Source organism: Drosophila yakuba, chromosome 2L (assembly GCF_016746365.2).
Source record: "Drosophila yakuba strain Tai18E2 chromosome 2L, Prin_Dyak_Tai18E2_2.1, whole genome shotgun sequence".
NCBI classification, from domain to species: domain Eukaryota; kingdom Metazoa; phylum Arthropoda; class Insecta; order Diptera; family Drosophilidae; genus Drosophila; species Drosophila yakuba.
The window spans coordinates 12,860,448-12,883,938 of NC_052527.2; the positions used below are offsets into that span (position 1 = coordinate 12,860,448).

Below are 23,491 nucleotides of genomic sequence, written 5' to 3' on the forward strand. Positions count from 1 at the left end.
TAAGCAATTATGTGATATAAAGTGACATAAGGTGTTTAAAATGGTATTGCTCATACTGTGAGCATTTGTTGTTTGAAAGTAACTTCAAAGCTTTCCTATTATAATCTCAATATTGTGATATATATATTTTTTTTATTTTTTCTGTAAATATAATTTTATTATCTCCCCGTTTACCTCTTAGTTTCCTGGCTACGCTCCTGCGCCCGAATTTCCTGTAATCGTATCGTTAAATTGATTAATTTCTTTATTTGCGCACCCGCTGAAAATTGCGGTCGCCTTGTCGCTGCGAGATTGAGTGAATCACTGCGAGGGGCTAGTTGGGTCCCCGAGGCAATCAAATTTGGGATTAGACGGGGCGGCGATTTAAAGGGAACACCAGATTTGCATTAATACCTTCAACGCAGACACAGCTGCGTTAAATCGCCAGTTTTGCATGGAATGCCACGTAGCACAGTGCGAATTTTTCGCTAGTATGTTTATTTTTCATACTTCACAATTGAGGTGTACACTGTTCATGTTATTGTGACTTTGATCAGAACCTTATAAATCCATTCCCCCCCACTTCCTTTCATCCACCCACTTAAGTACGCCTTCCGCGGCCGCCGGCGCATATTTTGATTTCAGCTTCAACGCCAATTTTGATGGATTAATGGGGCTGGGCGGCATTTGTTGTCACTGTCGGCATCTTGGCGTCAAACAAAGGCGTGGTCATAGCTAATGGGGCACTGGAAGAGAGGGGGGGCGGAGGCGTGGACGCCGGCAATTTGCTCTGGGTCGTTTGTCTTATACGCCGTGTTGGACGTCTGGCAATTACGTATCCGCCCCGTGTGCGCAATGTGTGCGTACTCCATTCACAGAATGCGGAAAGGTGATTATTCGCTTGGGGTTCTCTAATGTTGATCGATAGGTCAGCGCAAATATCAACGCCAAATTTGCTTGGAGTTCCTGTTTCCGAAAAATAAAGGCAAGCATGGCAATGCACATTCGAATAATATATTCCATTACATTTTAAATAAACTATAATGAAATGCAAGCCAACATAAACATTTGTCCACATACTGATTACAGTTCATTAGCAGCTTTAATCAGGTGATAAACGATTATCCATATCACGTTTTTCAGCACGGACAAACAAAAGTCTAGAATGTAGATTCTGCTTGATACCGAGAATGAATCGGCGAATCTCAAGCGGTACCTCCATTGTAAAATTCGCAATCTCACAATGACCACATAAAACTGAAGAATCAGTTGGGAACAGTAAGAGCGCACATCACTACAGAGCTTATCGCATATACACTATACTATAATTAATGGTCGCCGATAAGACATCATTTCGTCATAATATAACTGTGAGCAACTGGCCTAAGACGTCAGAAGTCCGACGAATCGCACAACGTAAACAATGCTACCCACCTGGCTGACCGCGGAGTATTTGCAGCCCAGACTAAGGGCCTACTGCCAGGACGAGCAGCTGAAGGTCCTTAAGATCTGGGCCAAGCCAGCGACGGGGAAGGGAGAGAACTTCGTTGGCGTAATGACCCGCATCTATGTGGACTATCAGCTGGGCGATGGATCGCTGGAGAAGAAGACCTACATCGTGAAACAGGCTCTTGCCGACGACGTTCCCCAGACGCAGGTCTTCTTCGAGTACGATCTGTACACCCGGGAAATGGACATGTACGAGTTCGTCCTGCCCAAGCTGAAGGAACTGCTGCAGGAAGCCGGCCTGGATGGTAAGCTAACAGCAGATGCCATCACCGTGGACCGCGAGTACAACACCATGATTCTGGAGGATTTGGCGCCATACAATTACGTCAATGCGGATCGCGTGAAGCAGCTGGACCTGGCGCACACCAAGCTGACTCTGGAAATGCTGGCCAAGTTCCATGCCGCCTCCATTATCCTGCAGGAACGCCACCCGGAGCTGCTCACCAAGTGCTTCTTCATCCACTTCTTTTCGCGCGACAAGAAGGCGTACGCCGAGGTCTTTGCCGGATTGTTTGAGGCGTTCTTGAGGTTCATAGATGGCCAACCGAATCTGAAGAAAGCCTATGGCGCCAAACTGCACAAGCTGCGTGCCCACATCATGGAGTATGGAGCACGGGCCTACGACGTGGGTGAAAGTGATGTGAGGACATTGAACCACGGCGACTGCTGGACCACCAACATCATGTTCCAGTACGATGATGCGGGCAAACCGCGCACCGTTGTAGCCATAGATTTTCAGTTCAGCAATTGCACATCGCCCACCATCGACCTGCACTACTTCTTCACCACTTCCCTAAAGGAGGAGTTCAGGGACAAGGAATCGGAGCTCGTGGAGCATCACTATAGGGCCCTAAAAGCGAACCTGGAGAAGTTCTCCTACAAGGGCTCGTTTCCCAGCCTGCAGGAATATGAGCTTCAGTTCGAACGCCGCCGATTCATGAGTAAGTACTGCGAAACTAAACAATGAGAGGGATAATTCTAAGCTTTCCCATTTTGCAGGTCTTTTGGCTCACATGTTCAAGCCTTGCATGATTTACAATGGATCTGAGGAGACCTCCGACTTCTCCAGTCTGTATTCGGATACCCCTGAGGCACTTCGCTACCAAAAGTCGGTCTATGCCAGTGAAGCGGTGATCAGGAGTGCCACCAAACTGCTGGCCGTTCTGGATGCCAAGGGGCTTTTGGATCTCCAATAAGCTGTTATTGTGTTGTTACTTTATTATTAAAATTCTGTAGGCCAAAAACATCCTTTATCTTGATGGTAAATACTATATACCTTCAGTCAAGATCTAAGTAGGCATCAGCATTTATTAGTTTCAGTGCCTTTAAGTCGTAAGAAGTAAATACAATTGAATAAGTAGCTTTCGTGTGCAATCTAGTTTAAGTGCAATCTGAGTTAAGGGTATCTGATAGTCATAGAACTCGATTTCATAGTTGAGTGCTGATAAATAGCCCCATCTGTTTGTATGCCAAATGACTTTTCATAGAGCACTTTAATGATAAGCAATCAGCGAACGCTAAATTGCTTTAAAATATCACATGTGTAATAACGTTACGTCATTTTGGCGTCACTTTCGGTGGGGAATGATTAAATACAAAGGCCTTTAACCTAAACTGACTAGGTTCTAGTGATAACTGCCTAGTTCTGATATTTAATAGCCTGTCTAAAGTTAATTAAACATTTTGCAACTGTAAATATGTCTGTACTGCAAGTATAGTTCTAACATCTTATTTCTTCCTCTGTACCTGCCAAAAAGTACGCCAACTTGGAGCTTTACTACGGGTGGGAAATCGTTTGCACCTGGACGGGCTTTCCGTGCGAATGGCTTGCTCAATGACCAAGCTCAGACTCGCACAAAATGTTTACGTACTCGTATTTGTGTGATTCTTGTGTAAATTGTCTGTGAAAACGGCCATGGAGTGCCTCGGCTCAGACTCAGTTCAGATTCAGATTCAGATCCAGGTTCAGATTCAGATTCAGGTTCGGCTTTTGCATCTGCATTTGCATTTGTCTGTTTTCAATTCCTTTCCATTTTCCCACTAGCTGTGATTTCGCTTTGCATACGTACATCTTCCGCTTCCTCCGCATCCCAACGCATCCCACCCTACACAATCCTACACTATCCTATCCTATCCTTTCGTATCCTACCCTATCCTATCATCCTATATCCTTTTTCCGCACCCACACACTCTTTTTCCGGGCAGCACACACCGATGCTCATTTCGCCAGCGCCAACTAAAAATGCATTTCCTGTCAAGTGTAAAAAGGAAATGATGTGACGCTCTCCGGCTTTAACGTGCAATCAATCATTGCCGTGCCCGTTTTCACCCAAAAGGACTCTCCGTGTCCTTCCCCATTCCCCTCTCCATTTTCATGTCCTTTTGCGGCGGCAAAGTCAACGAAGGCGGGTTTATTAAGTCGGGCAAATAGTGTTAAGTATTTGTCAAATGTCAAATGTCAAATGCCAGATGCCAGACTCCCTTTTGGCCGGGCTTAATGGATCCCCTCACATCCTGGCCAGCCACACACTGGCTTTTAATTGCCACGCCGATAGGCAAGTGATTCTCTCCTGTCCCTGACCCACCTGACCCACCTGGCACACCGTTTTCATCCCGCCATCTGGCATTGAGCTGCAGATTCCGCCTGCCGCGATGCCTCCTCAATTAGAGGGTCGTTGCCAGAAGTGTTGACTATTAACCCTCCGACAGCCGACGCACCTGTCTAAATTAATTAAAAAGCCGAGTGCAAATAGTGTTCTCTGAAAGAGCAGAGAAAGAGTAATTATTTCAGGGGGCTTTATATTTTATGTACTCTATCATTTAAGCAACCAATAAATAAGGCATGGGTTTAGTTACTGAATTTCCTTAATTCCTTAATTTATTTATTATTTTTCCTAATCAGCAGAATATTTAAGTTTATTGATTGGAAAGGTTTCTGGTGCCACAAAGGGCTTTATTTATACAAAAACAAAGAAATGCAAGCCCCATTAAGGCCAGTATCGCATTTTTTCGATGAAAATGTATCATAGAAATATACAAACAGTCGACTAAAAACGGGGCATAAAAGAATCCACTAAACAACATCGATTTCCCAGTACTTTCTATTCAGCAGGTCTACCATTTGTAAACACATACATATGAGTGAAGTAAAGGATTCACCCAATGGAAATCTAAGCTCCTTTGAGGCGTGTCCTGAGTCCTGAGTTCTGAGGCACTTTGCTGTGTTGGGGGTTAAGGCAGGTGGCAACCCACCAGCGTGTGCCATTCTCCAAAACCCCGACACTTTTCAAGTTCAAGCGTGTGATATATGCGATATATATATATGCAGATATATGTATATATATATGCCATCCCCCTGCTGAGCCCATAAGTGTGCCTTGTATCTTGATGGCTTGGAGCTACGTGTCTGGACGCTGTAATCGGATGTTTATGGCCCACAGAAAACTCACGGACGATCCACGCACTTTCAATTCTTCTTGCCTCCAGAAGGAAGGGGCAGTCATTGAACGGCGATCTCTCGATGGCTCATTGTTTACCGCCATACGGAGACAATTGTGGCCATAATGGAGCGGCTGGTGGCTTGAAGGCGCTTAATTACATCGATTCGAAGCGCTCAAATGAGTTGACACATTTTTCGTTGGTTGGGGGGTTGAGTGGTGAATTTCTTAGAAAAGCCTTTTGGGGCAACCTTCGGTTCTTGGTTGTTATTATATTATTAACAATTAAGACCCATTTTCGGTGACCCAATGCGCACTTTGTTCCTGGTTGGCAACCTTTGATGGCAACCAACTCATTCATGGAAAATAAAGGAGAAAAAGCAATAAAGGGGTCTGCAATTAGTAATCCGATTTGGCAATTTCCAGGCCTGTGAGCCAAACTTCAAAACTACGTGAAACTGTGCCAATCTCCGAATAAACACCGAATGGAACAATAATACAAATGTTTCAAAAAGACAGAAACAACAAAAAACTGAAAATCATGCGCCCAATGAAGCAAACGCCCCAACTGACACACAAACGCCCCAAGTCGCAAGTTATGTGTATATAAATATATATATATTTTTTTTGGGGACTTGGAGGTGTTGACAAGTCACCTGTATTTTCGTGGGAGGTGGAGAAATAGTTGGCTTTAGGGACAGCTTGACAGCAAATTTGGCGCTCCATTGGCATGCGCATGTCGCCAAGAAAAACACGGTGACTTTCAAGTCCGCTGTGCGCCGACAGAGGGCGCTGCAAGGTGGCGAGCTGACAATTGAAAAGTTAATTGAACGCCACTCAAATCGCAATTAATTACCAACTCGACGAGTAGGCCTACAAGGAAGCGCTGAACTTGACATCGAAAATCGAGCAGAAAGAGTCGAAACGAAACTGAAACCGAAATCGACACTCAATTCGATGGCAGTACCAAAACCGTGGACAAAAAGACAAATTACCTGAAACCAGTTTTGGCCCGCAATTGTCAAATTGTCAACCAAGATGCCGAGACACTTTAGTACTTGTTACCGGTTTGCTCTTCGGTTATTTCTCTTCTTTTTTGTATTTGCCCCATTCCGCTTTTGTTGAGGGCGCCACTTCTTTGGGGGGCTAATTCTGACGCCCCATATAAAGTGACGTGCGTCGGGAGTGGTCGACATCATTAAGTCGACGTCTCTGCAAGACGGATATACTCGGACGGATATACTCGTGTATAGTCGTCAGCCTGAAAGTCATCGCATCCTGTGCGGCACGTGCCACTTCATCCTCGAGCAAACCCAGTCCAGTCCAAAGGAAGTGATTCCACAATGGCAGGCAAAGTGAGTTTAATAAAGTGGAACTCTAACCAGCTCGATTTAAAAGGCACTTCAATTGCCAGCAAAGTGTCTAGTTTTCAAGGCAATCGCTCAACTCGTGTGTTAATATATCCTTTTCAAATTTTGCTAGAACTTACACGCATTTCTCTAAAAATCTGCAGCAATAAAATATCGATTAAATGTTTAAATTTGGTGTAGCCCAAAAAATAGGAGGAAAATTCAATTGAAGTGCGCCAGTATTTATAGCTTGTGATTTGCATAATCATGAAAATAAAACCAATCCAATCGGTATTGCTTCATATTGGATTTGGAAAAATTGTATAATCGAATTTGATTTCTGTATTGCATTTGCATATATGAATGAAACCGCAGTTTTAGATCAAAAATAAAGTAGAACACTTCTTTCTGCCAGACTTATTTTAATTATGAATCTCTATTTGGAAAATCAAAAAACAACTTTAAATTTCACGTAAAAAAAAATAATTATATAAGCTCAAAAAATGTTTAAAAAATATATAGGTGTATAGAAAAATGTTTTAATATGAACAAACCCTTTTCCTTTGCAGCTCCTGACTGTTTTCTCCCTTCTGGCCATCACTGCATCCTGTCGCGCAGGATTCGCGGCCACCTATGCCGGCTACCATCCCGCCTACGCCACCTACCAGGCTCCAGCTGCCGTCTACCATGCGGCTCCAGTGGCCCAGGCTGCTGTCTACCACCAGGCGGCTCCTGTCTTCGCCAAGACCTTTGTGCCAGCTGCTCCTGTGTACACCAGATCCTATGCCGTGCCCGCTCCAGTTGTGAAGGCGGTGGCTCCTGCTCCTCTCGCTCTGCCCCTTGCTGCTCCGGTGGTCAAGACCCTGGCTGCTACTCCCGTGGTTGCTGCTCCAGTGGTGAAAACTGTGGCTGCTGCTCCCGCGGTTCTAAAGCAGGTGGAGTTGGAGTCCTCTCCCCGCTACGACTTCTCCTACGGCGTCCACGACAGCATCACCGGCGACATCAAGAGCCAGGTGGAGACCCGTGACGGCGGCAACGTGGTGGGATCCTACTCCGTCCTGGATGCCGATGGCTACAAGCGCACAGTGACCTACACCGCCGACGACATCAACGGATTCAATGCGGTGGTTCAGCGGGAACCGGTTGTGGCTGCCCGTGCCGTGGCTGCTCCAGTGGTTTCCGTGGCTGCTCCAGCTCCAGTTCCCGTCCATGTTGCCGCTCCCGTGGCCTCGCTGCCCGCTCCCATCTACTATCCCCACCAGCAGGTGTTCGCGCCCCAGCAGGTTCAACAGCAGGTTGCCGAGCAGCAGGGTGAGGTGGTGGAGGCTCCTGTGGCCCAACAGCCCGAGCTGGAACCCACTCCCATTGACTACAACGAGGGTCAGCAACAGCAGCCGCAGCAGGAACAGCAGCAGCAGCAGCAGGAGCAGCAGCAATCCTATCCCCAGGATCAGCAGTTCCCGCCCTTCTCTGGCCAATCCTCTCCAGCTCCCGACAGCGATGATTCCGACGTGGTGGAGGCACGATCTGCCCCGGAGGCCAACACCACCACCACCGCTGCTCCAGTGACGGAGGAGAACAAGAAGACGGACTAGATTTGATTGAAAACGGAAATATTGTTGAAAAAATAAATAAATTACTTCGAGAATGATAATACTTCGACTAGTAATTAATGTGAAGAACAAGGAGGTCAATCAATAGTTCACACTTGAGTTAATTATTTTAAACTGCATTTATTCGCTAAAGCTGATAAAGTGATAATTCAAAAGTCTAAATGTGGGCGCTTCAAATATTTAATTTCCCATATTAATTTAGCGGATTACTGCCCGAAGAGTTCGGAAAACACACAATTGAAAAAGGGACTAAATCGATTGGCTGCAAAGGTGATTACCTCCAAAAAAAAAAAAAAAGAGGTGTTTATTTCTGACAGCCACACATAAACAAAATTAAAAGAGCATTAACCGGAAATATCTGCATTTATTGCATTATTAGTGATAAACGAGAGATTAAATGGTATTAGTGCAATAACAACATATTTGCAAGCAAAAAAGACAATCAAATTCTATATTTATAGGTAGACAGCTAAAATCAGTACGTTGTTTTCTCCAATTAAATGTTGATTTAGATGGCTATCATTGTCTTATTAAATATGGATGGAGTTTTAATATTTAACATATATCCGACGAACTAATTTAAAGCAAAAATTAAACACATATATATACATATGTTAAGTACAAAGACAAATATATTTTTGCTTGCAAAAAACAAACTAATTGAATTCGTTAAAGCTTTAAAAGTGTACAAATAAATAATTTATTTTTAAATTTTTTTTATTTAATTTTACAACCGAATTATTCTTACTAGAGAAAATGAAAGAAAGTAATCTATAGTAATGCAGGTCATAAACATTTAAATTAGCCCGCTTGGTGTGCAGATTCAGCCGCTTTCTGTTCAGCTGTTTGCTGAATGTGGCCTGCATGCGCACACGTTCCACAAACACATGATGGAACGCAAAAGCAGGTCCACCACTTGGCAAGCGATCAGTACTACGACTACGAATCCCGTAAGGTAAAATAATAATGTTCTAATATTAAGTGGGCTATGAAAAAATTACATTATTTTAAATAGCGTTTTTTTCTACGCGCGATTCTCGTACTCCAAAATTAACAGCAAGATTACATTCGATGTTAAGCACACACGTTCACACTGGCAGCAAACATCGATAGGCGACAAAGATCGATAGGCCATCTGCGTTTCGTTCGCCTCTAAGGCTTGCTTTTCAAATCAAACGGTAAATTCTGGCGGCGCCAAGCAGGCATTGACTCCAAATTCGCATCGATTTCGAGATTGTCTACGTTTGCCACAGCACAGTTCTATCGGCACATTCAGCGTGCTAACACGCTTGACAAATTCTCGTGCTTATCTTTCCTAAGGGAACGATCAAAATTGTAAAATAATTCAGTGAAGTGATTTTCAAGCCTAAAAAGCGAGCACACGCCTTCAAAAAGGGCAAAGGTAAGTGCGTGTATATTCGTTTGTTCCTTTTCACTTGCGTTTACTACTTTGCCGCCTCTTCCTTCCTTTTTGTCCTACTCTTCTATGCTCCCCTCTTTCCGCTAATCGGCAAATGGCGGATGCTGCAGCTGTTGCTTCGTTGTTGCCAACCAAAGGCGTAGTCCCGAATTCGCTGGGGTTTGGTCTACTTAAAATAATAATCTTTTCAAATGTTTGGCTTCTTGTGCTATTTTAGCTAACATTAACCTTTTTGTGCCAACAAAGAAACCCCTTTCTTAAATTCATGACTACGCCCCTGTTGCACGCCCTTGCTAAAGCCGGTCTGCCGAAAGGAACAGGGAAATATAAGAAAGAGATAGCAAACCTAGCAGCCCTTGATTCAGCTTCTTCTCCACTTTAACTCACATTTTCCTTTTCAGTTTCATACATTTCATCGCAGCAGCAACATTAAAACTTTTAAAGGGAAAAAGAAAAACTCGACAAAATGAGTAAGGCGGATTCTAACTCGCGACAGGGCTCGTACAAGGCCAACACCATCAACACGCAGGTAATGTACCAAGAAGCCGCAGATCCTCTGCAGAACCCCGTTCAGAGCTAACCTCACTTTGTGCCCTAGGACTCGCGCATGCGTCGCCATGAGGTGACCGTCGAGCTGCGCAAGGCCAAGAAGGAGGACCAGATGTTCAAGCGGCGCAACATCAACGACGAGGACCTCACTTCGCCGCTCAAAGAGCTCAATGGCCAGTCGCCGGTGCAGCTGTCCGTGGACGAGATAGTGGCGGCCATGAACAGCGAGGATCAGGAGCGCCAGTTCCTGGGCATGCAGTCTGCCCGCAAGATGCTCAGTCGGGAGCGCAATCCGCCCATCGACCTGATGATCGGCCATGGAATTGTGCCCATTTGCATACGCTTCCTGCAAAATTCCAACAAGTGAGTAGTGGCTATAAATAGCCGATAAAGCATTACTAAATCCCCTGAATCTCCAGCTCAATGCTGCAGTTTGAGGCCGCCTGGGCGCTTACAAACATCGCCTCCGGCACCTCCGACCAAACGCGCTGCGTCATCGAACACAATGCTGTGCCGCATTTCGTGGCTCTGCTGCAGTCCAAGTCCACCAACCTGGCCGAGCAGGCAGTCTGGGCTCTGGGCAACATTGCCGGCGACGGAGCTGCCGCCCGCGACATTGTCATCCACAACAACGTAATTGACGGAATCTTACCTCTGATCAACAATGAGACGCCACTTTCTTTTCTGCGCAACATCGTCTGGCTGATGTCTAACCTGTGCAGAAACAAGAATCCCTCGCCGCCGTTTGAGCAGGTGAAGCGGCTGTTGCCCGTCCTGTCGCAGCTTCTGTTTAGTCAGGACATCCAAGTGCTGGCCGACGCCTGCTGGGCTTTGTCCTACGTCACAGACGACGATAACAGCAAGATTCAGGCAGTGGTCGACTCGCAAGCAGTGCCACGTCTGGTCAAACTATTGCAAATGGACGAGCCAAGCATTATTGTGCCCGCCTTGCGCAGCGTTGGCAACATTGTGACCGGCACAGATCAACAGGTAACAAAACAAATGATCTTATTCTCTTTATTCTGACCCGATGATTTCATTTTTTTATTAGACTGATGTTGTAATCGCATCTGGAGCTTTACCTTTGCTGGGACTTCTTCTGCAGCACAAAAAGAGTAACATTGTCAAGGAAGCTGCCTGGACGATCAGCAACATCACAGCAGGTAACCAGAAGCAGATCCAAGCGGTGGAAGATGCCGGCATCTTTCACCAGCTGCGCACTGTGCTGGAGAAAGGTGATTTTAAGGCCCAGAAAGAGGCAGCCTGGGCGGTGACAAACACCACGACATCTGGCACTCCTGAACAGATCGTGGATCTAATTGAGAAGTACCATATATTGAAGCCGTTTATCGATCTGCTGGACGCAAAGGATCCGCGTACTATCAAGGTGGTGCAGACGGGCCTATCCAACTTTTTCGCCCTGGCGGAGAAATTCAATGGCATCGAGAACCTATGCTTGATGGTCGAGGAGATGGGCGGCCTAGATAAGCTGGAAACACTGCAGCAGCACGAAAACGAGGAGGTCTACAAGAAGGCCTACGCCATCATCGACACTTACTTCAGCAACGGCGACGACGAGGCCGAGCAAGAACTTGCGCCTCAGGAGGTCAACGGAGCCCTCGAGTTCAATGCCACCCAGCCCAAGGCTCCTGAGGGTGGCTACACGTTCTAGACTAATCGCCCACCACATATTTCAAACGCCGCTCACACGCCTTACAAACTACACCAACTCGTTAGACCTTCGACCGCGCTCACACGTTATTTTTTTGTCACAAGCTATGCCATTGTCAAACATACGCACCATCACATCTCACCACGAACATTCCCAAACACTTGGAGGTATGCATGGAAACACAGACGAATGCATTAGCTTAAATCATAATTGAATCAGGTTGGCGGAGACCACCCGTACCCCATCTATGCATGAATCCCATTCAACATTCCCGCATTCTTCGCATTGGAGTTCACAGATTGCAGCATGAATCTCCGGTGCAGTATTTCACGTTCAGGATGCAACCGCTCGGGCAGCTGTGCTGGCTGGGATCATGGTTGTTGCCCAGAATCCGTCTGTACAGGGTGCCCTTCTGATTGCGTGTGCTCGGCTTTTTATTGGATACGTTTCGAATATATTTTAGGCTGTTTAGTATTTATTTATGTATACAGGAAACGCTTTTAATCCTCCACCTTCGCGCAAGCATTACAACAACTACTCATCCCCTTTACACCAGTGTCCTCATCCCCGAATTGCAAGATTGTATTCACAGTTGTCAATAAAAAATGAATTGTTTAAATGATACATGCCTAGGCGTTTTTCTATAATATCAGGCGCTTTGAGAAGATTGAAGCATATTTTTGGGCCTTTTTATATATTTTTTATAGGCAATCGAATTTAAAATGTTATCCCTTCAGTGCTGGCGCCTTTTGTCAGTACACTCGCGATAAAAAGTCGTGCAGTCAATACATGGGTTTTTGTGCGTTTAAATCGCATCTCGACCGTAAGCGGATAGCCGGAAGATTAAGAGCTATCTGCCGCAGCCACGCCCATTCAAGCAGAGTAATCCGCAGCAGCGTGCAGCGAACCCAAAAGCGTTCCAGATTAGATATAATGATTAAACAAGCGACTCAACTCAACTACTGGCATAGAACGCGCCCCACCAACTCAATCAAGATGAGTCGCAGTGGTCCAGGGCAAAAACAAAACATAACAAGTGGGGCGACGTCACATCAACAACCATGTCCACGAACTTATTCCCATCGGATGCAGCGCGTCGGATACGGCGAATCTTCTCTGTCTAAACCAGCGGCAGCGGCAAACAAATTATAAAAATAGATTAAAAATTCAGCAGTCGAGCAAGTAGTTGCCGAAAATTCAAACTGAGTTGTGGAGGCATTGGCCATCCGGAGCTTTTGCCCCAGCGTTGCCCAAGTTGTCGTCACCGATGAGGCGGGCGGATGGATCGGATCTATCCAATTGGTTCTTCGAGGTTTCGAGCTATTTTATTATTTGCGAGCGCAAGCGTTTAGTCGACTTTTGGCCGAAGCTGCGTGCGGGCGTGAATCTCTAAAGGCAACTAATTTATATAATTGCAAGACGATCTATATTTCGCAGTTTAAACTTAACAATTACTTACAAATTCAGTTCAATAAAGGTAATAGAATAATGCAACGGCTGTGAAATCAACCTGAAGATTCGAAAACTGCTTCTACATAAGTAACATACGGGTATTTGTAAAATCAGCCGCATTTTCCCAGAATATGTATCGAAATTTTCACAACTATTGTTGTTGATGATGCCACTTCGAAAACGATTCTGTGATCTCATATGCCTCAATGAAAATCGAGTGGGGATTCGCCATATGCCACTGTGTGCATTTAAACGTTTACAAAATACAAGAAGTAAAAGCGCTAAAAAAACCGAAGCACTTTTGACAAACTCATGATGCAGTTAATTTCGTTGAATAAAACAAAAAATTGGCACACCAAAAATAAACAATAAACATCTATGTATGTAGCAATAGAACAGCGCTACTTTATAGCGAGTGTGCACAGCAAAAAATAAATGTTTAGATCCAAATAATATGAGAAACATCAAATTGTTATTGATTTTTAAAGTTAGAAGAGCTTTTAATGTGAAACTTAAAATTGTAAAATATGAATATATTTTCTTTATTATTTATCTTAAGAATAATCATTGCATTTCTGAGCAATGCCTCCGAGTGACATGCTATTCTGATAATTTATTCTAACGCATTGAACGATTTTTTTAGAAGTGTGGGCAGCGTGGTTCTCGCGATTTTGAAGCGGAAAACGCTTTTTCGTTTCGCCTCGGTCCGTTTTTATTTTCCAATTGGGGTGGGTGGGCGCGTATTTTGTTTGTTGATGTGGCAATTAAGCGCGCAAGTGTGCGCGTCGCGTAGAAATCGGCGTGCAGAGCTGCAGCATTGGATTGGCCAACTATATGGCGAGTGGGCGTTGAAGTGGGCGTGGGCTTTGGCTTTGTAGTGGGCGGGAATGGGGGGGAGTGGTGTTCGCCATAGAACGGAGGCGGCTGCCGAAATTCGCGTGAAATTAAAAGTTGCCGCAAATATATAGCCGCAGCACTGTCACAAAGTTTTCCGCCTCGGCATTTCCGCTTTGTTTACTTGCCGAAAATAGTGTCAAGTTTGGCCTAGTGTGCTTGCTCCCTTGTTCAGCGCACTTTGTTTGCTCAAGGCTTTTCTTTTGTATTCACGCGGTTCTGGCCCAAATGAAATGGAAGACAATTTACATTTTCATTACAGTGTGCACTTCAAGAGCCAAGGAGAATTTAAATAGGATTCAATGGATGGCGGATGGCTCGAATTTATATTTTCATTTTATTTAAAGCATCTCATGGCCCTAATAAATTTGGCCAAGTTTACTCACAAATGTATGTACATACATCGTCGTCGACGATGGCACATGTGTTTTGCATTATGCCGAAGGGCACATTTATGCTAAACAATTACTTTTGATAGAATCAGGCATGTGGAAGCGATAAATTCACGCCTTTATAATATTAATAAGACTTCATTTGCATACAAAAACACTGCCCAAGGCTTCTTTCGGAACTCAGATTTCATTAGATTCCTGGAAAAAGTGGGCATCCTACTCATACACCCCTTTCTGAGTTAAAAGTAGAGTAACTTAATATAGTAGGTAATTTTGCATTACAATATTACAAAACTTTAATTCCAATTATTAAATTATATTTTGCAGGACACAGAATGAGTGAAGCTTCCAATCCAACGCCCTATGACTGCCCCATAGGTGCTGGCATTTACCACAGCATAGCGACCAGTTTTGGAGATGAGAATGTGGTGGTATCACCAGTACTGCTGGAAGCCACGCTGTCCCTGCTCTTCCTGGGATCGGATGGAGCCACGGCCGAGGAGCTGCAGAAGCTACTGCGACTGAAGCAGCGCTTTCCCAGCAATGCCAAAATGGCCAACTTCTATGCCGCCGAACTGGCCAACATCACAGCAGATGCAGATACCTTCCTGCAGCTGCAGAGCCGATTGATGCTGGGATGTGAGTCTGGTGTGGCCGATGATTTCCAGAAGATTGCCCAAACCTACTTCCATGCCACGGCCGAGTGTGTTGACCTGGAGCAAACGGAGAAGCTGCGTCGCCACATCAACGAACAGATCCTGGCCAGCGTGGGTGGTGGCAGCTGGAAGGATATCCACGTGGCAGATGGTTCGGCTGCCAAAACGCTGCTCCTGCTGGCGGCCACACTGCAGAGCAAGTGGTTCCTGCCCTTCAGTGCGTACAGAACCGGACTCTATGAGTTCCACAGCGGCAGCAGCCAGGTGAAATCGGTGCCCATGCTCTTCGACGACGACATGTTTGTGAAGTTCGCCGAGCTGCGGGATCTGGATGCCCGTGCCATTGAGCTACCCTTCGAGCACGCCGAGGAGCTGTCCATGCTGCTCATCCTGCCCAATCAGCGAGGTGGCCTGCAGGAACTGGAGAAGCAGCTGCATGACCTGGATTTGGGTGCACTGCAGCAGCGAATGCAGATGGAGGGCGTGCAGGTGCTGCTGCCCAAATTTAGTATCGATTTCGAGTGCAGTCTGCGGCAGCCGTTGAAACAGGTACGTAACATCAATAAATGTATCCTCTTTTTCCATTTTATTTCAAAATGTGTATGTTCTCTTATAGCTGGGCTTCGCGGAGATATTTGCTCCATCCGCGAACTTCAAGCACCTGCACTCATCTGCGAATCTGCCCATTGCCGATGTTCTCCACAAGCTGCGTATCAATTTGAATGAGTCTGGTTCCGGACCCGAGTTGCCCAAAAATGCTACAGGTATTTTATTTCTTTGAAATACCCTGCGATAGATTTACCTCATGCATAACCTTTGCAGAATACAAACCCATTGTGATCAGCAATTCCTCCCGCCAGAAATTCTTCCGAGCTGACCATCCATTCTTCTTCGCCATTCGCAGTGAGAAGGTGACCTATCTGATGGGTCACGTGGTGGAGTTTTAATAGTTCCGGGGAAACTCCGGAATACGGAAGGGTTGTGCAATATTTTAACTTGTATACAAATAAGTAAAGTTACACTAATATTTACTAAACAAGAAATACGAGTTGTCAAGTGGCTGCGTTGAATGATATGGTAGGCTGTACGATACTCAGAAAGTGGGTGTTCTTTGGAAATCAGAATGAAAGTCATAATAATATGGATTATTTAAATACTTTTATAGAAATCTTTCCACAATCGTACCTTGTTGTTACAGCTTGACAGAAATTCTCTTCTTGTAATATACATAATTTCCTTTTAAGTTGAAACACACGCATTTCGTAGATTTTCTAACAAGAGTCTTGAGTTTATTTAAAGATATATCTGTATAATTTGATTTGTTCCAGAAATAGTCCTGTTATGTTTATTAGTTTTACAATTATTGTATTTTGTATTTTATCTCTGCATCTTAATAGGGCTTAATTTGGCTTTATTCTAGGAAACTTTAAATGGAATCAAAAACATGTTGTTTACACCTCACTGTCTTTCTCGCTCAATAATTTTTCAATTTCGTTCTCATTGTATTCTCTTCAATAGGCTTTTGTAAATCTAGCTAAAATGTTATCTTTAGTTTAAATTCATTCAATTTGTTTTACATATGCAATGACGTAAACTTTAAATGGTGTTCTAAATGTGAGACTATTTATGATTGATGTCTAAATCACTGAACATTTCCTGAATCGATAGAACTAAAAGTTAAGAGTTAAAGAATAGGGAAAACCAGGAGTCAAACTGATTGTTATCCATACTTGTTTTGGTATCTATATCTGATGAATATTCACAGAGATTGCTACTGTAGTTTAGTTTCGAAATTCGATTTACACATATTTACATCTGTTGACAGAAAAACGAAGCCTCTTAAATGCATCTTAGTGTGGGCATTTGGCCTACAAATGCCGCTCAGCTCACGGATATTGCTATTGTTTCTGCTGGCCATCATCACTGGTGGGCGGTGGGTTAATCCCGCCTCCGTCGGCGGCATCCACAGCTCCCCTGTTCAGCAAGTAGTCCAGATCGAGGGTGATCCGGTCCAGCGTTGCATCATTGCCCCCACTGCAGCCGCTCTGCGTGGGCGTGGGCGTGGCCGGCGTCGTGGTCGCCGTGCTGGTGACAGTCGATGTGGAGACCACCGCCGCCACCATGGTGGGCAGCAGGGGGTCGAACGTGGTGCGGGACGTCGGCTCCAGGATGGTCACTCGCTTCTGCGTCTTCGGCGTCTGGGTGGGCAGCGACATAGTCGGTATCGTTGGCATCGTTGGAATCGTCTGCATCGCAGGCCCACTCAGGTTTCCGCTTATGGTCGGAGGTGGCGCCATGCTGAGGATTAGGGAGCTGGGCACAAAGTCCACGTAGGGATTATGCTGCAGCGGAACATAATGAGAAGTGCTTGTGGCAGTGGGCATAATGGCACTGGTGTGGATGCCAATTATACTGTCTGTGGGTTGGAGAGCAGAGGGAAGAGTGGTAATCAGACTCTGCATCATAAATAATGTATGCTCATTTGGCTTCATCCTCCAAGTTTGAGTGTATATACTGTTTTTGCACGGAGAATAAACTATTTCACTGAATATCTATTAATTATAGGGTATAATTGTGGGAAACTTATTGCAGGATTTTTATAAAATATATTTTAATCTAATTTTTAATTGGTTAAAGATACAAAGTATTATACACTTAAAAGCTCGAAAATGCATTCTATTATTGGGCACTTTTTGTCTCTGTGTACTTACCAGCTGCCACGCCCTGCAGTATATCGAGCGTCTCGACGCCCACATACTCGCCACAGGCACCTGGGCGAAAGTGCGTCGGCTGGTGATGCAAGCTGCGTCTTCCCAGGCTACCAGTGAGTCCGCCCACTCCCACGCCCACGCCCATGCCCATGCCCACGCCCATGGTGTACGCATCGTAGGCGGTACCGCCGCCCAGAATGGCGCAGCAACGGGTGTCCGGGGAGGGGGCGACGGAGAGGGTCTGGCGGTCGCCCAGAAAGGATTCGGTCGCTCCATCGGCTGTGACCTGACAGCGCGGGGCCGTCGAGATGATTGTCAACGGCAGTGGGACACCGGATGCCTGTGCTGCGGACATGTCCAGGCCCACCTTCGCCTGCAGGGGCGGGGCACCGCCCACGCCGGCTGACGAGGCCAAGGAACCGACTGCTGCGCCGGACACGCCTGCACTGGACATTGACAAGGACACGGCGCAGTCGTTCTCCTTCTCCTTGTCGTGGTTGGTGTAGACTGCAGTGGGAGAAGGTGGCGATTAGATGGTTGAAGCTGGAAATGCGATTCAGGGGGCCAAAAACCTACAGCTCAGCGGACTGTTCACATTCGCCGTCGTCGTGGTGGTGCAGTAGTTCTCGTCCAGGCTGCTCCTGCTCGTGTTGAATTTGGCCTGCTTGAGGGAGCTGCTCTGGCTGCTCCCGTTGCTGGAGAGGAAGGGTGGTCCGCGCAGCTGGCTCTCCGCCTTGATGACGAAGCAGATGAGGATGGCCGAGCCCTGGAATGGCGAGCGATTGAATCATGGCCGTGATGGTGGGCATGGCATAAACTTCCAGCCCATCTGGGCTGACCCTAATAAAATTGGGTTTTTGTCAACGGGATGGGTTGTCGCCTGAATGGAGTCATTAAGTCACGGATGACCCTTCGATTACGGCCCAGGTGGATATCAAACCAAGCGTTTGGGGGAATTAAATGCATGACCAAAAGGCGGCCATAAATCGAGGCCAAACCATATGGGCCATATATGGCTATTGTATCCTTTTTTCATGAGCGCAATTGATGGGAGACATGCTCCAGATTCCGAATTCCGAATTCCCGGCCAGGATTTTCGAGCAAAATTAATTGCGAACTTAGCGCAGGGGCCTCAAGCTCAATCGACTGAACTGCTCCAATTATATAGATTCGCTCCAAGAGGATATTTAATTACATATTAGAGGGACTAACACACAGAGAAAGGAGATTATAGTACTTAAAATAAAAAGAGATATGGCTTATCTTGAATTAAACTCATTAAAGGTTTCTCTAGTTATTTACTCTATTAGTAAACTACTTAACTTGGATTTAATACTTTAAGTGGGATATATTTTTCTGCGTGTGCTGTATACGAGCTGGCCACTGTTTAAATAATTAAATAGCAAGACAGACGCACCATTGAAAACGCCCACAATCAAAGTGATTTTGGTGCACATTAATAGTCCTGGGCCAGCAGGACCATTGAGCACTGAGTGGGTTGTAGACATTGTGGTTTTGGATTCAAGGAGGCGGCGGCTCGACCTAATTTGTTTGTGTTTGTCTTTGTGTTTGAATTTGAATGTGCCATGTGCGCATTACGCATACGCCGAGTGGCACATCGGTATACACACACACACACACTTGCCGGCTGGCCACATCAAAGTGTGTGTGCGTGTAATTATGTGATTAGTTTTGCCAGGATACGGCAGGAGGATACACTTCGCCGTGCAGATAATTGTTTATTTAATTGGATTGAGCTGATTGCTGGGCGTGCGCGCAAAAGCACGGAGCATTCTGGTTAAAGTGGCTAGAAAAATGAAACGGGGCCCGGCCATCTTGGATTGATATAAAATTGAAACACAAGGAGATGAAGCCACTCAAGTGGCAGGTGGGAGGTAAGCTGGGTAAGTCGAGCGCACTTATTTCATTTGCACAGCAAATCACCGAGAAGTGGAATAAAAAGCAAACAATAACAGATGGAAGTGAAAGTGAATGTGAAAGTGGCAGTGGAGACCGAAGTCAAGTGTCAAAGCCAAGGACAGAATAAACACGAAAAAGGCTTCTTATTCAGCTCTTTGATCAGGCAGTTAATGCACTCAATGGAGTCCTTGCTGCCACGCCCACTCTCGCCTTCAGCCCCATATTCCGGGCTGATTTTGCATGCATAATTTGCACGGCTGGTGCGGCAGGTGTAAAAATATGCAGGCTTCACACTTTGATAAAATATGCAACTTAAATAAGTCGTCGGAAATAAAAACGAAATGCGATTTGCATAAGCCTGCGCGGCAGTGGAGTGCAAGTGGCCCTAATAGTTGGACCGGCAAATGGGATTGCTGTCGCATCAAACATTCGACCTTAATCCTGGCCAGCGATATATGTGCTCATGTATGTATATATGTATTTATTGATTGGATGGTGCGCCTAATTGAATTTCAATTGCCGGTCCACCTGACGCGGCTAAGTGGATGTAAACGGTACCCCGCACTTCCCGCACTTCCCGCACTTCCCGCACTCACCAGCAGTATGCACGATATGCCGAACGGATATGCCCACAATGTATCCGGTGATGAATTAACATAAGCGATAAAGAGTCCGTCGCTGCAGATCTTGGCCAGCAGCAGTCCGCCCGCCCGGTAGAGTAATCCAAATCTGGGAGAAGGCATTAAATTAGACGAAAGAGATTTCCGTTTAACATTGTGGCGGCAGCAATTGTTTCTTTTCTTTTACTTGATCGGATTAGACGGGACGAAATGGATGGAAATGGATGGAAAGTACTGGGCGGTCATTAAAATCTAAGTATTTCCCTCGAGTCTTATCTGTCAAACGCGTTTTCATTTTCCATTTGCCATTTACCATTTACCATTTACCATTCACCATTTCGCCCATTTCGCCTATTCACCCATTCACCCATTCGAGTGTTTCTCAACTTACCGCCTGTTCAAAGCCAGATTGAATTTATCCAACGGATGCGTATGCACATTGCGATTCTTGTGCCACAACCACAAAAGTTTCTTCATTAAAATGGCAAACAGGGCACAGAAGAGCAGGATGAAGAGCAAATCGATGCAGACGAACAGGATGAAGCTCAAAGAAGGCGATGGCGTCGTCGAGGAGTCACCCGCACCCGAACCGGAAGTTAAAGGCGCAGCTAGCGCGGAAACGGAAGTGGAGGTGGAGCTGGAGCTGAAGATGGAGCTGGTGCTGGTGCTAGCGCTGGAGATGCCACTCCAAGTGGCACTGAATCCACTGCTGCTTGCACTTTCAATGCTCGTGATTGATGACGTTGACGTGGCCACATCATCATCGACCGCCCGAGCAGTGGATGCGGTGGATGATGACGATGATGCAGTTGATGTCTCTGTTGGCGCGCTGCTGCTCCCATTTCCCATCACTGCCTCCGATTCGAGCAGTAAATTATCGCCGTTGAGCAGCGAGTGGGCCGAATAGAAGGCGCCAGAATCCGTATCCGCATACCCGGCCTCCTCTTTGCCCGCGCCGGCTTCCGGGGACGCGGATCCCGTCCAGAGAACCTCAAGCCACCAGTGGCGCGGCCACTGGCCAATGATGCTGCAGATTAGCGGGGCGGCGATGGCGAAGAGGAGCGGCAGCAGCCAACTGATGCCGATGGCGCCACGCATTCCCGCCGTCGAGTTGGGCGGCTGACGGCGAGGAACGGGAGTGCTGTGACCACCAGTGGTGGTGGTGGTGGTCGTAGTGGAGCCCGTGGTGGCCCCCAGGGGCGACTGAGCCCGGATCTGGGTGATGTTGCTCAAACTATCCAGTTCCCGGTCCCGGTCCCGTTCCCGTTCCCGTTCCCGCTCTTGTTCATGTGGCCGCTTGAGGCGGCGCTTAGTTGGCGTCGCCGGCTTGCTGCCAATTTGCAGATACTTCTTCGGCATGAGCTCCGTGTGGATGGCCAGGGCAATCGCAATCAGCGTGGAGATGCCCAGCAACAACAGCGAGGCCAGCGAGCTGCTAATGATGCCGTGCCAGCTCTGCAAGAGGAACGGAAATTATGAACGGCCGTTAATAAGGAAATGGAGTGCTTTGACGGCTGAGCTGCAACATCGTTATTTTTAATTAAATATAAAAAGCTGTCATCGTGTCGCATCAGCAGCAGCAACAGCAGTAACAGCAGCAACAGCAGCAGCAGCAGTAGCAACACCCATCAAAAGTAGCCATTTGGTGGGATTTTTTGCAACACCCTAATGGTGACAATTTGGCATAAATTTTTTATTACACTTTTCTGGACATGGGTTATTACAAAGTTGTAAACAATTTGCGGCACATCATTTTTTGGGTCCCGTCTTTCATAACCAATTAGGAACCTGTGTCCACAATTTATAGCACAATAAAAATGCATCTTTAACTGCATTATAGCTGTTTCTTGCGGCAAATTGCTTTTAAGGCTCTAAGTACATTATCAAAATAAGAGAACTGAATGTAAATTTATATCTTAAAGCACAACCAATTAAATCTACAAAACCTTATCAACCTTTCATACTTAAAAAGAACTCAAGCAACGGGCTTAAAGTTGCGACTGCTGTGATGGGAACTTATCATCTTTAGTAGCCTTGAAGCCAAATGCGATGAAAACATTTTGTCAACTTTTTAATTTTCAATTTACAATACGAAAAGAAATATGTATATTTCCGTGCCGTCAGTTTGCCGGGGAGTGGGAAAATTATGAGTTAAGTGCGCTTAAGAGCTTTCGCCTTTCACATGTCCTGCTTGAGGGCGGGCGTACGGGTCGTATGCGTAATTTATGTTTTCTTATTTATTTATTGTTGTTTCTGTTGTTTTTGTTGTTTTTGTTGTTTCTGTTGGTTTTCCTCTCTCGTCCCGTTTAACTGTCGCACTGAAACTGTATTTTATTTATGCTCGCAAATATATGCAATAAGTAAAATGAATATTTTAATTGTATTTATTGTGGCATTGCGTGGGCGTAGGCGTGGGCGTGGTCGTGCTCGTGGTCGTGGCCTGATGGTGGCTGCGGTTGACGTCCGACGCCGTTGGCAGCCGCGTCTTCGCTGCTCCACTTCCTCCTCCTGATACGCCTACTCCTGCTCCTGCTCCTGCCGCCGTGACACGTGTTTCAAACCATAAAATTTGCATGTGTGCACATGTTCGGCTGTGGTACTTTTTAATAAAGTTGCTCTGGCCGCGTGTGCGCGCAATTAATGTGCAATAATAATAATAATAATGACAAGTGTGTATTTGTAAGTGTGCCAGTGTGTGCACATTGTGTTATCAGGACCAAGTTTTCCCGCGGCACTTTTGCCAGAAAGCCCGAAAGTGCCGCGAAATGCGCATTGTGCAACGCATCCCACTGACGTAAGTTGCTCATTAACTTGGCCAAGAGACCGCATTGTGCTGCGATTGCCGTGCCAAAGGCCAGCAGTCTATGCCTGGTTTATTTTATTATCCGGACTTTGTTGGCTTCACAATCCACATCCGCATGCACAAGGAGCTTCTAGCACAAACGTTCATTACTCAAAAATTCCCTCAATTGCAATCCTTTGAGACACAGCCACATCCACAGCCCGTATTGCGTGCGGCAGAAATGTCGATGCAGATAGCGATACATGCTCGCTCCTCCGAATGTGGTGTCCATGCTCGGATTCACAGGCATCCACATCTTTGTGCCGTCGCCAGCGTTTATCTTTCCAGCCAGCATTGCGAGGATGCGAGTTTTCCCAGGAGCTGCACACCGAAAAAATGTTATGTCCTCGTAATTGGTCGCTCGGCAAGGACTCTAATGCTTTTTGGAGCATCAAATTCCTGTCATAATGATCAATATCCTATTGCTTTCCCGCTTAGACTATTTTGTGTAATTAATAACTATTTTGTGAGAGCTA

General features: G+C 45.9%; 5 protein-coding genes across 8 annotated transcripts in view; 4 read left to right on the plus strand and 1 right to left on the minus strand.

The window, feature by feature from the left end:
• The first annotated feature begins 1,347 nt into the window (after positions 1 to 1,347).
• On the plus strand, positions 1,348 to 3,200 carry LOC6527954. Its single transcript, XM_002088985.4, has 2 exons — positions 1,348 to 2,429; positions 2,488 to 3,200. The coding sequence occupies exons 1-2, from the start codon at positions 1,403 to 1,405 to the stop codon at positions 2,682 to 2,684; spliced, it is 1,224 nt and encodes a 407-aa protein (XP_002089021.1). The 5' UTR covers positions 1,348 to 1,402; the 3' UTR covers positions 2,685 to 3,200.
• A 2,398-nt stretch (positions 3,201 to 5,598) lies between these two features.
• On the plus strand, positions 5,599 to 7,928 carry LOC6527955 (pupal cuticle protein G1A). Its single transcript, XM_002088986.4, has 2 exons — positions 5,599 to 6,280; positions 6,844 to 7,928. Exons 1-2 carry the CDS (start codon positions 6,269 to 6,271, stop codon positions 7,867 to 7,869), a joined length of 1,038 nt encoding a protein of 345 aa, XP_002089022.1. The 5' UTR covers positions 5,599 to 6,268; the 3' UTR covers positions 7,870 to 7,928.
• A 1,142-nt stretch (positions 7,929 to 9,070) lies between these two features.
• Positions 9,071 to 12,152, plus strand: LOC6527956 (importin subunit alpha). The gene is made up of 5 exons (XM_002088987.4): positions 9,071 to 9,289; positions 9,709 to 9,836; positions 9,906 to 10,219; positions 10,276 to 10,846; positions 10,908 to 12,152. Exons 2-5 carry the CDS (start codon positions 9,774 to 9,776, stop codon positions 11,526 to 11,528), a joined length of 1,569 nt encoding a protein of 522 aa, XP_002089023.1. The 5' UTR covers positions 9,071 to 9,289; positions 9,709 to 9,773; the 3' UTR covers positions 11,529 to 12,152.
• A 572-nt stretch (positions 12,153 to 12,724) lies between these two features.
• LOC6527957 (serine protease inhibitor 42Dd) lies at positions 12,725 to 15,965 on the plus strand. The gene is made up of 4 exons (XM_002088988.3): positions 12,725 to 13,005; positions 14,594 to 15,471; positions 15,539 to 15,686; positions 15,745 to 15,965. Exons 2-4 carry the CDS (start codon positions 14,602 to 14,604, stop codon positions 15,867 to 15,869), a joined length of 1,143 nt encoding a protein of 380 aa, XP_002089024.1. The 5' UTR covers positions 12,725 to 13,005; positions 14,594 to 14,601; the 3' UTR covers positions 15,870 to 15,965.
• Positions 15,966 to 16,185: 220 nt separating this feature from the next.
• Positions 16,186 to 23,491, minus strand: part of LOC6527958 — a 104,658-nt gene continuing 97,352 nt past the window's right edge. For all 4 annotated transcript variants that reach the window (XM_039371046.2, XM_015199023.3, XM_039371045.2 and 1 more), the window contains 5 exons: positions 20,565 to 21,628; positions 20,150 to 20,282; positions 18,210 to 18,399; positions 17,634 to 18,140; positions 16,186 to 17,338 (listed from right to left, as the gene is read on the minus strand). In XM_039371046.2, coding sequence (XP_039226980.1) covers positions 16,821 to 17,338; positions 17,634 to 18,140; positions 18,210 to 18,399; positions 20,150 to 20,282; positions 20,565 to 21,628 — 2,412 coding nt within the window. In that variant the 3' untranslated portion in view covers positions 16,186 to 16,820. The remainder of the gene's footprint in view (positions 17,339 to 17,633; positions 18,141 to 18,209; positions 18,400 to 20,149; positions 20,283 to 20,564; positions 21,629 to 23,491) is intronic.

Coding starts and splice junctions, on each gene's coding strand:
- LOC6527957 (XM_002088988.3), top strand. CDS start 14,602: ATGAGTGAAGCTTCCAATCCAACGCCCTATGACTGCCCCATAGGTGCT. Junction 15,472..15,538: donor TGCGGCAGCCGTTGAAACAG/GTACGTAACATC, acceptor GTTCTCTTATAG/CTGGGCTTCGCGGAGATATT. Junction 15,687..15,744: donor GTTGCCCAAAAATGCTACAG/GTATTTTATTTC, acceptor TAACCTTTGCAG/AATACAAACCCATTGTGATC.
- LOC6527956 (XM_002088987.4), top strand. CDS start 9,774: ATGAGTAAGGCGGATTCTAACTCGCGACAGGGCTCGTACAAGGCCAAC. Junction 9,837..9,905: donor CCAACACCATCAACACGCAG/GTAATGTACCAA, acceptor TTTGTGCCCTAG/GACTCGCGCATGCGTCGCCA. Junction 10,847..10,907: donor TGACCGGCACAGATCAACAG/GTAACAAAACAA, acceptor TTTTTTTATTAG/ACTGATGTTGTAATCGCATC.
- LOC6527954 (XM_002088985.4), top strand. CDS start 1,403: ATGCTACCCACCTGGCTGACCGCGGAGTATTTGCAGCCCAGACTAAGG. Junction 2,430..2,487: donor CGAACGCCGCCGATTCATGA/GTAAGTACTGCG, acceptor CCCATTTTGCAG/GTCTTTTGGCTCACATGTTC.